The sequence below is a fragment of the Podarcis gaigeae genome (assembly GCF_964106915.1).
Source record: "Podarcis gaigeae genome assembly, chromosome: 4".
Classification (NCBI taxonomy): domain Eukaryota; kingdom Metazoa; phylum Chordata; class Lepidosauria; order Squamata; family Lacertidae; genus Podarcis; species Podarcis gaigeae.
Window position 1 is genome coordinate 107,351,466 of NC_139677.1, and position 14,846 is coordinate 107,366,311.

Genomic DNA, 14,846 nt, shown 5'->3' on the forward strand with positions numbered 1-14,846 from the left:
TACCCAAGCAGGGAAGGACTGGGGAGGGGGGGCGGTTGGCTCTGGAGGACTTGCCCCCCCCCCGCTTCCTGTCGTGTCTAGGAAGGCAGCTCGGTTCCCTTTAACCCTTGGAAGGCCAGTCCCCCCCAGCTCTTCCCTTCCTCCCTTTGCACATCCTGACCCACACGCTGCGCCCCTGAACAGATCCCGGCTCGCCAAGGGTCTCTCTAATCCATCGCTGCAGCGCAGAAGGGGGGGGGGGAGTGGAGGGCTTGGCCAAAGAGGGGAGCAACTGGGGCGGAGTGGGGAGCCTGTGCAACTCCCTCCCCCCCTCCACTTTCCCTCCTGGCTGGGCTTGTGCTGGACCAGAGCAGCTTCTCCTGGGGGGCCACACCCCCTCTCCCCCCCCCCACACCCACCAATAGATTGATTGACATATTTATGGAACCGTTTAAATCCGATTTTGCGGGAGGGGGGGGGAGAGACCTGCATCCTGATTGGAAGGGATCCAAATGGTCCGGATCCTCCAGACGTGCTTGTAGTTGTTCAGCAACCACCTGTTAAATCACCCTACCCAAGAATGGAAGATTTGAGACTGGGCGATAGTTGGCCATATTGGCCAGGTCCAAATAATTTTATTTTTTTGACCGCCTCTTTCAGTGGGTCTGGGAAGGCTCCCTCACAGAGGGAAGCATTCACCACCCCACGAAGCCCATCGCCCAGCCCTTCCTAGCTCGCTTTTATGAGCCGGGATGGGCAAGGATCAAGGAGACAGGTGGTTGGTTTCACTCATCCAAGCAGCCTGGCCACATCTTTGGAGGTAACAGATTGGAATTCATTCCACACAACTTGACCAGACAGCACTCTAGCACTCTCCTGCCCTGGCCTTGCACCCACGGTGCAGTCTACCTTTTTCCGAGTCTAAGTTTATCTACGAAAAACTTTGCAAGATCATTGCAGGAGATCTTGGGGTCTTTACCAGACTCCGATGGCAAAGGTGGTTCTGTTAAATTGTGAACCACCTGAAAGAGTCTCCTGCTGTTTTCTGCAGATGCAATAGAGGCAGTGAAGAAAGTCCGCTTTGAAGTCACTATCGCCACTTGGTAGGCTTGACGTTGAGCTCTAACCCGTGTCTGGTACAATTCAAAATGAGTTTTCCACCACCGGTGCTCTAACCATCTCAGCAATTGTTTCATTGTGCTCAGCTCCAGGGAAAACCACGGGGCTGTCTGGGCTCCATGCAATCGGAGAAGGCGCTTCAGAGCCAGACAGTCGATAGCCTTGGTTAAGACCAGATTCTGGGCTGCATCAATAGGAGTATAGCATCTAGATCAAGGGAAGTAATAGTGCCACTGTATTCTGCTCTGGTCAGACCTCACCTGGAGTACTGTGTCCAGTTCTGGGCACCACAGTTCAAGAAGGACACTGACAAACTGGAATGTGTCCAGAGGAGGGCAACCCAAATGGTCAAAGGCCTGGAAACGATGCCTTATGAGGAACGGCTAAGGGAGCTGGGCATGTTTAGCCTGGAGAAGAGGAGGTTAAGGGGTGATATGATAGCCATGTTCAAATATATAAAAGGATGTCACATAGAGGAGGGAGAAAGGTTGTTTTCTGCTGCTCCAGAGAAGCGGACACGGAGCAATAGATCCAAACTACAAGAAAGAAGATTCCACCTAAACATTAGGAAGAACTTCCTGACAGTAAGAGCTGTTCGACAGTGGAATTTGCTGCCAAGGAGTGTGGTGGAGTCTCCTTCTTTGGAGGTCTTTAAGCAGAGGCTTGACAACCATATGTCAGGAGTGCTCTGATGGTGTTTCCTGCTTGGCAGGGGGTTGGACTCGATGGCCCTTGTGGTCTCTTCCAACTCTATGATTCTATGATTCTAAAGCAAAGGGGGGGGGGAGAAGAAAAAACTAAAAATGCCATAGACTGCTTAAGAACATTTTAAAACACATTAGACACTTGAAACAGGGAAGCAATAGTAGAAACCCCCCCGCCCCCCGCCTGCAATTCCCCAAGAGTTTGTTCCAATGAATCCAGCCCCTCCCTCTAGGCACTGCAGCAGGAGTCCTTTTGTAGCTGGGGGGGGGGGTGAGGGCCTGGGCCCCGCCCTCTAGGGCAGAAGGGAGGAGGCCCTGCAGTCCTCAGCACAGCCGAGAAATCATATTCTCATCATAAACGAGTAATACTTTCTCATGCATGTTTTTTTATGCTAATATACAAAGGTATATCATTTCCACTTCCAAAAATGCTAAACTGCTAATTCAAGGGACACTGAAGTCCTTGCAGAGATGACAGGGCAGCTTTCCAGATTAGGTAGCTGGGAGTGAGACAGTTGGCAGAGTGGCACTGGGCTTGCTAAGATGCCAAATACTACAGGAATTGCGTTCTTAGCACTGTAATACCATTTTAATTTTTTAAGATTGTTTTTTCAGTCATGGCAATGTGTGAGGAAATACTCCACATCTGCCAAGCTTTCAGGAGCAGGACTGAGGGCTCTTCTTCACCGTCTGTGGACAACACTGTTTTTATTTATTGTCATGGTACAGAAGATAAATTTTGAGAAGGCAACGCCAGAATCTCTTATATTTACCCCCCCCCTTCCGCTCTTCATTCAGGCGTTCCCAACACCGAGATCAAGGACTGAGAGTTTGGACTTCCTCACCACCTGTAGACAACGCTTCCAAGGCCATCTGACCTGTTGGCAGCCTGTCCTTGCCTTGGCGGCCTCCAGCTCTCATCTCCCATCTTCCTGTTCATTATCATCATTTCTACCTACAGGTTTGTTGGGGTTGAGATTATTGAGCTGACGATGGAATGATTTTTCATCAATAAATATGATTTGCTCTTATCTGTAAATGAAGTCACATTTGAAACAATACAGAAGCAGTCAAAGGGAATTTCCTAGGAGGTGTTTTATTCAGTCTCACCTGCAATTATGTGTGTTCAACACACAGAAACACATAGATAATGTGAAATTACTGGGTGTTACAGTGTCCAAATAGGGACTCGGGTGGCGCTGTGGGTAAAACCTCAGTGCCTAGGGCTTGCCGATCGTATGGCCGCCGGTTCGAATCCCTGCGGCGGGGTCAGCTCCCGTCGTTCGGTCCCAGCTCCTGCCCACCTAGCAGTTCGAAAGCACTCTTAAAGTGCAAGTAGCTAAATACGTACCGCTTTATAGCGGGAAGGTAAACGGCGTTTCTGTGTGCTGCGCTGGTGCTGGTTCGCCAGAGCAGCTTCGTCACGCTGGCCACGTGACCTGGAAGTGTCTTCGGACAGCGCTGCCCCCTGGCCTCTTAAGCGAGATGGGCGCGCAACCCCAGAGTCGGACACGACTGGCCCGTACGGGCAGGGGTACCTTTACCTTCTTACAGTGTCCAAATAACACTCAACACATGCAAGCAGATTAATGGCTCTCCACCTCCTTTTTTGAAAAAGTTGTTTTTATTTATTTTCATGGTACAGAAGATAGTTACAACATTAAACAACAAATCACTTGTCCTGATGAAATTGCACACTTTATTCTTGCCGTGTGTTACAATTTCATTTGATTATTCTAAAATATTACACCACCTTTTCCCATGAGTGCTGGGTGGATTGTAGACAATTTATGTATTGAATAAACATTGGCTTATTCAACCTTATTCAAAGCTTTACTGAAATCAAGATGCACTATTTCCACAGCTTTCCCCTGATCAACAAAGTTTTGTAACTCTATCCAAAAAAGGGGAGGAGAGATTTCTCTGGCTTTCCTTGTTTTTGAGAAAGCCATGCTTTCATCCTGTATCTTTATATTGTGAAATCTTCAGATGAAGGACACATCAATTTTAAAAATGGTAATAAATGAGAAGGATACTGACAAGCTGAAACATGTGCAAAGGAAGACGACCAAGATGATATTATTTTATTATTGCATTTATTTAATTTCTATACCACCCTATACCAGGGGTGCCAACTTGAATAAAATACTGGGGGAGAGGTAAGTCCCGCCTTGCATAATCCATCACATGGTGTGGTGTATGTACACCATTTGAATGGCAATGCCTATCAACTGGGGGGGGGGGTGGCCCCTCAAATATTTTAGGCAGAAACAAAGACCTCTCAGCCTTTAAGTGTTGCCTCCTATGCCCTATACCCGCAGGGCAGTTTCAAAATTAAATCACAATATAAAAAACAAAACAAAAAATTAAAAAACCGTAACCCCCCCCCAACACACCACATTTTAAAATGTCAATCAGCCAAAGGGTTGGGTAAAGAGGTGTGTTTTTCCATGAAGCCTAAAGCTGTATCATGAATGTTTTTATCTGCTCTTTGCATGAATTCTTTCATGAGAACTGAGAGAGGAGCTGAAGCAATTGTATGGTTTCTCCCATATGAATTCTTTGATGGGAAGTGACATTGTGGCTGAAGCACTTTCCACATTCCATGCACTGCTAGGATTTTGCCCCTCTGTGAATTCTCTGATGCTTAGCGAGATCGGAGCTCGTACTGAAGTTCCTTCCACACTCCACACAATTATAGGGTTTCTCCCCTGTATGAATTCTTTGATGGATAGTGAGACTGGAGCTTTGAGTGAAGCTCTTTCCACATTCCATGCACTGATAGGGTTTCTCCCCTGTATGAATTCTTTGATGTTTAGCGAGATAGGAGCTCGTACTGAAGTTCCTTCCACATTCCACACAATTATAGGGTTTCTCCCCTGTATGAATTCTGTGATGGGAAGTGAGGTCAGAGCTCTTCCTGAAGCTCTTTCCACATTCCACACACTGATAGGGTTTCTCCCCTGTATGCATTCTTTGATGGCAACTGAGAGCAGAGCTACAGCTGAAGCTCTTTCCGCATTCCACGCACTGATAGGGTTTCTCGCCTGTATGAATTCTTTGATGGGAAGTGAGACAGAATATTGTAATGAAGCTCTTTCCACATTCCACGCACTGATAGGGTTTATCCCCTCTGTGAATTCTCTGATGGGTCATGAGATTGGAGCTCTTACTGAAGATTTTTCCACATTCCAAGCATTTATATGGTTTCTCCCCCGTATGAATTCTTTGATGGGAAGTGAGAGAGGAGTTGTGACTGAAGCTCTTTCCACATTCCAAGCAAGTGTATGGTTTATCCCCTGTATGAATTCTCTGATGCTTAGTGAGATCGGAGCTCGTACTAAAGCTCTTTACACATTCCACGCACTGATAGGGTTTCTCCCCTGTATGAATTCTTTGATGGGAAGTGAGATTGGAGCTTGTACTGAAGTTTTTTCCACATTCCACACACTGATAGGGTTTCTCCCCTGTATGAATTCTTTGATGGAAAGTGAGATCGGTGCTCCGACAGAATCTCTTTCCACATTCCACACACTGATAGGGTTTCTCCCCTGTATGAATTCTTTGATGGGAAGTGAGATCGGTGCTCCGACAGAATCTCTTTCCACATTCCACACACTGATAGGGTTTCTTCCCCGTATGAATTCTTTGATGGGAAGTAAGAGAGGAATTATGGCTGAAGCTCTTTCCACATTCCAAGCAATTGTATGGTTTATCCCCTGTATGGATTCTTTGATGGGAACTGAGATCGGTGCTCCGACAGAATCTCTTTCCACATTCCATGCACTGAAAGGGTTTCTCCCCTGTATGAATTCTTTGATGGTCAGTGAGGTGGGAGCTCCTTCTGAAGTTCTTTCCACATTCCAAACACTGATAGGGTTTCTCCCGTGTATGAATTCTTTGATGGGAAGTGAAAGACGAGTTGTGACTGAAGCTCTTCCCACAGTCTACACACTGATATGGTTTCTCCCCTGTATGAATTATTTGATGCGAAGTGAGATTCGAGCTCATACTGAAGCTCTTTCCACATTCCACACACTGATAGGGTTTTTCCCCTGTATGGATTCTTTGATGGGAAGTGAGATGGTGGCTCTTACGAAAGCTCTTTCCACATTCCGCACATTTATAGGGTTTCTCTCCTGTGTGAATTCTCCGATGGGAACTCAGAGAGGAGCTCGCACTGAAGCTCCTTCCACATTCCACACACTGAAAGGGTTTCTCTCCTGTATGAATTATTTGATGGGAAGTGAGATGGGAGCTCATACTGAAGCTCTTTCCACATTCCATGCACTGATAGGGTTTCTCCCCTGCATGAATTATTTGATGGGAAGTGAGATGGAAACTTTTTCCACTTTCAAGATATTTATAAGGCTTCTCCATTGTGGGGATTAAGTCCTGGTCACCCTTGGTCTTGATTTCCAGTTCATCTGCAATGAAGAGAGAAATTGATTAGTGCGTATTGGAGAAAAAGAGCCCACAATTCATGAAGAATACTTGTTAACATTGGTAATAGAAGAATAACTCATGGGTTAGATGAATGGTTTTTACTACAGGGTTGGATGCATATATTAGCAGGGATCAACTAACATCCTTTATATAATAATTTTTTAAATTGGATTTTCAATTAAATGTTTACATAGACAATCAAATAGAAATAATAAGAAATACAGGATTCTCTTGAACTCTTGGACTTCCCACCACCCCTCCCTGGGTTACATACTTATCCTTTTCTTCTGCATATTTTATCTTTTTGTATTATTTCATTTTTCATAGTATCTCAACTCCTTGTTACATTACCAGTGTTATTTAAGTCCTTGTAAAGATTTCAATTGTTTATAGTGTTGTTCCAAATACAATGTGAATTTCCCCCATTCTTAAATGAAATCTTGGTCTTTGTGGTTTCAGATTTTCCCAGTCATTCTTGTATCTCAGCATAGTCCACCCATTTAGTTTGTCATTCCTCTCTTGTAGGGACCTTATCATATTACCATCTCTGGGCCACAATCATTCACATGGCTTTCATTGCATGCATAAAATGTTTTTTCTGCACCTTCGGTTTTTCTGCACCTATAATTCCTAATAATAAAGATTCTGGGTTTTTAAACAAATGTCATTTTAAACTGTTTTTTAGTTCATTATATATAATTTCCCAGAACTCTTTCATTATTTTACAATTCCACTACATATGATAAAAGTTGCCTTCTTTCTCTTTACATTTCTAGCAAATGTTAAAACCTGTTCCATACTTTTTTTCTAATTTACATGGAGTTATGGGACTTCCGGATGGCTGCTGCTTGCCTCTGGATGAACAGCCTTCAAGCTTCCAATGGATTTAAAAATTCTAATATGGAACGTGAATGGACTAAATGACAAGGCAAAAAGAATTAACATGGAGCATGCTTTAAATAAGCAAAAACTAGATTTGATATGTTTGCAAGAACCTCATGTCATACAGAAGCACAGGAGAGTTCTCTCTAATAAGAAACTAGGTCTAGAATTTGTTTCCTCAGATAAAAAACAAAAAAGGGGGCATAGTGATTTATGCTAAACCACAGCTCATGCTGTTATATAAAGATCCAGAAGGAAGGATAGTCATTATCAAGATTTTGGCCCAAGGAGAAAAATTCATAATTATTGGTATCTATGCCCCAAATTTTAAAAAAGTGAATTTCACCAATTACTTGAGGAAACAACAGCAGAATATGTGGGAGAAAAGATAATTCTCCTAGGTGATTTAAATGGAGTGCCTTCCCAGAATTGGATAGAACAAAGAGAAAAACCGAAAACAAACAATCAAAACTACTTCTCTTCTTTTGAATGACAGAAACTATAAACATTTACAATGCATGGAGAACAAAACACCCAACTAAAAGAGAATATACCCATATTTCAGACCCAATAACTCAGCTGGAAGGATAAATGCCATTTGGATAACTAAGGAATTAACATTGAGAGTTAGCAAAGCTGAAATAAAACCTAAAACTATTTTGGATCATAATGCAGTCTCAGTTTGGTTAAAGAAAGAGGGAAAACGACCAATGAGATGGAGACTAAATGAGAATCTATTAATCGATAAGATCCTGCAAAAGGCCAAACTGACGCTAAAATAATTTTTTGAACTCAACCTAAATAAAGGAATGGACATCAAAATAGTTTGGGACACCAGTAAGGTAGTATTAAGAGGATTTTTTTATTCAGCAAAATGGCATTAAATTATTATTATTTTTGGAAAATTTGTGAAAGTAGTTTTACGTTGTTTTCCAACAATTCCTTCTCAAACCTCAATATTTCAATTGCAAAACCCTTTCTCTTATCTATTTTAAAAACCTCATTTAACTGGTGATACTGTAACCAATCTGTTAGAAGGTGTCTTATATCTTCAAACTTTTTAAATTGTAGTTGCTGTTCCACTTCCATTAATAACTCCCTATATGTTACCCAATTCTTTCTCATATTTAGTTTCCTCATGATATCACTTCTAGCAGGGAGATCCACCACAGCGTTTTCTCTTCTAAAAAAGTTTTATATATCTCCCATACCTCATTTATTGACTTTCTTACCACATGTTTCAGGAATCCTCTGTGTACCTTCACTTTCTCATACAATAGATATGCATGCCAACCAAATCTATCATCATGTCCTTCCATAGCTAAAAGATCTGGGGTTGGTTTTTAAAAAATATTACATTCCTGTAGCCAGCAAAGACTGGACGCCTCATAATACAACTTTAAACCTGGTAGGGAGAAGCCACCTCTGTCTTTGGAATCTATTAACATCTTACATTTCATTCTTGGCTTCTCCTCTTGCCAGATAAATCTTGAAATATCTTTCTGCCATTCTTTGAAATCTCCTGCTCCGCTAACCACTGAAATTGTTTGGAATAAAAATAAAATTCTAGGCACTACATTCATTTTTATCACAGATATCATTCCCCAAGACTCTAAGTTTGTCTTTATTTCTCTCTAGGTAGTTGTATAGCTATCCTTAAAGAGATTTATAGATTTTGTTAATGAAACCCCTAAATATTTGACCTTTTTATTTATTGTCAGTTCCATAATTGGTTTAATTCATTTTTATGTTGTTCCAACATATTTTTCACCAACATATTCATTTTACCCTTGTTCAATTTGAAACCTGCGATTTGCGCAAACTCATAAATCTTATTTAAGACCCTCGGTGTACTAACCCTAGGGCAGGGGTCAGCAAGGTTTACCTTGCCTGGGCGGTTCAATCCAACGGAGATCCCTCCGCAGGTGCAAATGCGATTTCCGGTTCCACGGAAGCACGTCCCTGCGCCACTTTACCACAGCATGTGGGGACTTGCCAAGTGGGTGGCTCAGTTCCAGGGTGGCTCGTGGAACGGTTAAACAACCCCTGTGGGCCGCTTGTGGCCTATGGGTCTTAGGTTGCCAATACCATCCCTAGGGTCTTCCACAATAATTACAAGGGCATCTGCAAATGCTGTCAATTGATAAACATTACTTCCCACCATTGCTGGACACATTCGGGACTCAAGAAACCCTCTTGAGCTTTTGGGGGGTCACCTTCTCACTTTCCCCCAACCCTTTGGGGTGATCCAAATCAGTTCCTAAGAACTGGGCACACTGGAAGTCTCAACTGATATCCTTAGATGAACCTGTGATTCAATAAGCCTGGCTCTTCTCTTGAATGGATTTTCTTTGGCTACATCATGGCATCTTCTCTTTGGTCAATCAAAGACTGACAGGAGCAAAAACAAAAACAGAAAACCTGACAGGAGCTACTACAACTTCCCTAACTCAGAGGTTTACATTTAAAATTGTCTGGGCAATTCAGACCAGTCTGAGAATTGCTTAAGTAGCTGCAACTAGAGGAAGAACATTCACGGTGAAAAGAATAATTCACAGTTCAAGGTTTATTGTGGGAATATTGTAATCGTAGGTGATTTAAGGGGCGCTGTTGAATTCTAAGAAAATGTATGAGGTTCGTCACAGAGAGCTGTTTTGAATTTAAAAACAGATATTATGATCCCACGAGGAGCCTTACCAAGAGAGGCCACGATCCCACGATTCTCCTCCATGACGTCCTTATGCAGAGCTCTCTGGACAGGATCCAGCAACGCCCACTCCTCATCCGTGAAACGAACAACAACATCTTCAAAGCACACTGGACCCTGAAAGAAAAAGGGAAATGTCCTCCTCTGAGACAACAGTGTTGTTCACCACCACTCATTGAGATATGACATTGTTTCACCTCTTGGCCTCTGTCCCCGCAAGGCAGTTTCCCCAGACCTGATCTGTATCCACAGCCACTGCTTCCATTCTGCCATCATGAAAGGATGAATGAAGAGATCTAGCCAGTATCTTTCTGTCTCCTGAAAGAGAAAAAAGGTAATCAGGATGCCAGGAGTGCCTGCTTCTCTCACAGGTGAACCAGGGCATCTCTAACTACAGATGGGCCTTTCAGAAAGCCTTTCCTGCTGAGTGCAGTTGGATGTTTGTGCCCATTTCATATGTTAGTTGTGCAAAAGTACTTCTTCCTTCCTCTGGACCCTTGGTCCCAACTGTGCCCCCCCCCCAAAAAAAGAAAGCAAGATGAAAAGAACCCACAGATTAGTTGGGAAACCAACAGAATGAGACCAAATGGAGAAAAACTGCCTTCCTCCTTACCCAGTGGCCTCTCTCTGGTGTCCAACGGAGGCCTCTCTGCCTCACAGGAATCCAGGTCCATTTCTGCAAAATGATCCTTTCCCTGAAAAAGAAACAAGGATTCAAAACAGAGAATGAATGGCGAGAAAACTGTAAAGGTGTGAAATCTTATTCCATGGATGCCTTCCCAGGAAAAGGAAGGGCCATCAGGAGAACATTATGGGATGTGCTCTGTCCTGTTGGAGCCACTTGGGAGTATCCAGAGCAAAGTCTCTCTCACCTGCTTTCTCTCCTCTGTCTGACTCAGGAGGAAACCTTCGGCCAGGGCCACCGCCTGGGAACTGGTCTCCGCTCCACAGTCCCTCACCCAGCTCTCCATCTCCGGAGGAAGGACAGCCAGGAACTGCTCCAAGATCACCAGGTCCAGCATCTCAGCTTTCGTGTGCCTTTCTGGCTTCAGCCACTGACGGTCAAGGTGGTAGAGTCGGCGGCAAACCTCTCGGGGTCCTTTGGCCTCCTGGCAGCAGAACTGCCTCAACTGCTGGCTCTGCACCTCCGAGCAGAGTGTATCCTCCTCACCCAGGATTTTCAGTACAGAGTTTTCCCAGAATCCCCCACTGCTCTCAGTTTGGATGACATGGCCTCTTCCTGCTCCAGCTGAATCTTGCTCATCCATCTGTGCTCTCAGGAAGCCTCTAAGAGATCAGAAGGAACCCTTTGGTCGTCTGCCAAGTTCTGCCTGTGCTAATGAGAGGTACTAGCAAATCCTACAAAGCAAATACATTGTTCTGTTATAATGCTGATACACCATAAGAAGAAGAAAAATGGTTCCCTGTTCAAGTTTGTATGGGATTTGCTAGTAACCAGCGTATGTCGGACTGTACCACAGCCCTGACTCTGCCCAGGAAATTACCATGACAAATCTGCAGGCAACTGGAGACGGGAGAGGGGGGTTACTGGGGTGGGGTCCCTTTTCCTTAGTGTTCTTGGGGTACTCCTGGATCCAACATGTTCTCTTAAGGCTCATGTGGGGGGAGAATAAAGGCCCAAGAAGAGACACACACACACACACACACACACACACACACACACACTCCCCATTATCATTTGGCACAATCTGGTTGATCTAAATTTGAATTCAAACAAAAATCATTGCATTCTGTTTGCATTCTCCCAGGTTCCTCAACAGACGAGCATGTTATCCTGTTTCATTCGCCACTTAACAGGAGAAATGACTATTACTCCTATATACCCCAAGCACATCCACAAGGCTCTTGACTATGTGTTTGACTCTGGGATGCTGAATGTCCTGTTTACCCTTTTTCCAGATTCAGGCAGGTAGCCGTGTTGGTCTGACACAGTCGACATATATAAAAAAATAAAAAAATTGTCCAGTAGCACCTTAGAGACCAACTAAGTTTGTTCTTGGTACAAGCTTTTGTGTGCATGCACACTTCTTCAGATACACACAGATCTGTAGCTGAAGAAGTGTGCATGCACATGAAAGCTTACTGTATAACAAGAACAAATTTAGTTGGTCTCTAAGATGCTACTGGACAATTTTTTTTTTTTTAATTTCCCCTTTTTCTGTTTTGGTTTAAACTAACTCACGAACTAAGAAGCTATACACAGACCACTAGTAGTGAAACATATGTTGCAGATCTTGCTGCAAATACGTTGTATTGTTTTTTGTGATATACAAAACCCCAGTAGAAAGTTATTCCAGAAAGAGAATAAAAAGACAACAAACACACCCAGGCCCCAACCGGCGCTGCATCTTCACAGCAGGATCAGGCCACTTCCAAGAGTCCTGGCTTCCTCCAAAAAGGCTGGAACTGCACTTGGCTAAGGATGCTGAGAGTTGATAGGAGACACCCCCCCCCCAGGGATCCCTAGGAATGGGAGCTCAGTTGGGGGGACGGGATGGAGAGAGAGGGTCTCCCAACCACTCTCAGCACTGGGCGGGGGGGGGGGGGCTGCAGGTCCTCTCCTGCCCTGGATGGTGAGACCTTGGTTGGTGCTTCTGGGTGGGAGACACCGGTCTGGAATGCAGAGCACACATTCACTCCTCCGGACGTTCAAGCAAGCAGCAGAGCTCAGCAGAAGCTGAGACTGAGGATACGTAGCATCTGGGTTTAGTGATTTATTTACAGGTCCGAAATAAAGAACAGAGCCATTATGGCGTGTCTCTTCTCCTCCGAGAGAGAACAAAAAAAAACCAGAACAAAGAAGACAGAAGTGGTGCACAGTTCCTTCCCTTCCCAGGCTTCCAAAGAATGGAATGTCAACAAACAGAGCATGTGATCTAGTAATCACACTCACTCTGCAGCGCAGGAGAGAATGAAACTCCTGACAAGACCTTCCTTGATTCTCAGCAGGGCTTTGTGTTCAGTCTCCAAAGATCCTCTGGGGGCTTGCATGTCCGAATGGGCGCAAGTGTGCCAGCCAGGGTCAGGCCAGAGGGTCCCTCTTGCGTCCAGCCTCCTCTGAGCACAGGGCAGCCTGGTGCCTCTCCTGCCTTGCTCCCCTGCAGGACCGGAGCACAAGAGCCAAGCTCTCCTCCTGGGGGATTCAGGAGCCCCCACCGCCCTCTCCTCCTCCTCCATGAACTGGCCCCATCCTCTTTCAAGTTGGTGGCCCTTCCTGGCTCCTGTGGGAGGGAGTTCCACAGTTCAATTCGGCACCTCCATCTTCCAAAAGGATTTCTTGATTTATTGCATAAGTTGTTGTTTTCCATTTCTTGCATTTATCTATTGTCCAAACCTTTCTGTCTGGCTGCAGCCTGTGCTAACAGACGTGGCTGATTCCTAAATCTGAAGGGGGTTTATTTGCCGGCCCCTTTTCCCCTGACCCACAGACACCTCCTCAAAGGAGCAAGCAGCACATTTCTACAAATGCAGAACATACAGTACACTAGTTGCAAACCTATCCCTGGCAGGACACCCTGCTCCTGGGATTACCCCCCCCCCCCATGATCCATCCTCCCCTGCTGCAGCCCGGGGACCCCCACCAGATCCCAGAGAGAGGGGAGACTCACCAGATCCCGGGAGGGGAGAGCGAGGCAGCCCTTGCAGGAGAGATACCCAAGCAGGGAAGGACTGGGGAAGGGGGGGGCGGTTGGCTCTGGAGGACTTGCCCCCCCCTTCCTGTCCTCTCTAGGAAGGCAGCTCGGTTCCCTTTAACCCTTGGAAGGCCAGTCCCCCCCAGCTCTTCCCTTCCTCCCTTTGCACATCCTGACCCACACGCTGCGCCCCTGAACAGATCCCGGCTCGCCAAGGGTCTCTCTAATCCATCGCTGCAGCGCAGAAGGGGGGGGGGGAGTGGAGGGCTTGGCCAAAGAGGGGAGCAAATGGGGCGGAGTGGGGAGCCTGTGCAACTCCCTCCCCCCTCCACTTTCCCTCCTGGCTGGGCTTGTGCTGGACCAGAGCAGCTTCTCCTGGGGGGCCACACCCCCTCTCCCCCCCCCACACCCACCAATAGATTGATTGACATATTTATGGAACCGTTTAAATCCGATTTTGCTGGAGGGGGGGGGGAGAGACCTGCATCCTGATTGGAAGGGATCCAAATGGTCCGGATCCTCCAGACGTGCTTGTAGTTGTTCAGCAACCACCTGTTAAATCACCCTACCCAAGAATGGAAGATTTGAGACTGGGCGATAGTTGGCCATATTGGCCAGGTCCAAATAATTTTATTTTTTTTAAGAAGCGGTTTAATGACCGCCTCTTTCAGTGGGTCTGGGAAGGCTCCCTCACAGAGGGAAGCATTCACCACCCCACGAAGCCCATCGCCCAGCCCTTCCTAGCTCGCTTTTATGAGCCAGGATGGGCAAGGATCAAGGAGACAGGTGGTTGGTTTCACTCATCCAAGCAGCCTGGCCACATCTTTGGAGGTAACAGATTGGAATTCATTCCATACAACTTGACCAGACAGCACTCTAGCACTCTCCTGCCCTGGCCTTGCACCCACGGTGCAGTCTACCTTTTTCCGAGTCTATCTACGAAAAACTTTGCAAGATCATTGCAGGAGATCTTGGGGTCTTTACCAGACTCCGATGGCAAAGGTGGTTCTGTTAAATTGTGCTGGACCAGAGCAGCTTCTCCTGGGGGGCCACCTGGGGGTCTCCTGCTGCTGTTTTCTGCAGATGCAATAGAGGCGGTGAAGAAAGTCCGCTTTGAAGTCACTATCGCCACTTGGTAGGCTTGACGTTGAGCTCTAACCCGTGTCTGATACAATTCAAAATGAGTTTTCCACCCCTGGCTCTCTAGCCATCTCAGCAATTGTTTCATCGTGCTCAGCTCCAGGGAAACCATGGGGCTATCTGCGCTTCATTCAATCAGAGAAGGCGCTTCAGAGCCAGACAGTCGATAGCCCTGGTTAACCTCAGATTCTGGGCTGCATCAATAGGAGTATAGCA

At 45.6% G+C, this 14,846-nt stretch overlaps 1 protein-coding gene across 1 annotated transcript; it reads right to left on the reverse strand.

Moving 5' to 3' along the window:
- Positions 1-4,288: 4,288 nt before the first annotated feature.
- Positions 4,289-10,904, reverse strand: LOC310843345 (uncharacterized protein). The gene is made up of 5 exons (XM_083736585.1): positions 10,710-10,904; positions 10,451-10,532; positions 10,073-10,155; positions 9,828-9,954; positions 4,289-6,229 (listed from the first exon to the last, which is right to left on the reverse strand). The coding sequence occupies exons 1-5, from the start codon at positions 10,857-10,859 to the stop codon at positions 4,416-4,418; spliced, it is 2,256 nt and encodes a 751-aa protein (XP_083592711.1). The 5' UTR covers positions 10,860-10,904; the 3' UTR covers positions 4,289-4,415.
- Between the last annotated feature and the right edge of the window lie 3,942 nt (positions 10,905-14,846).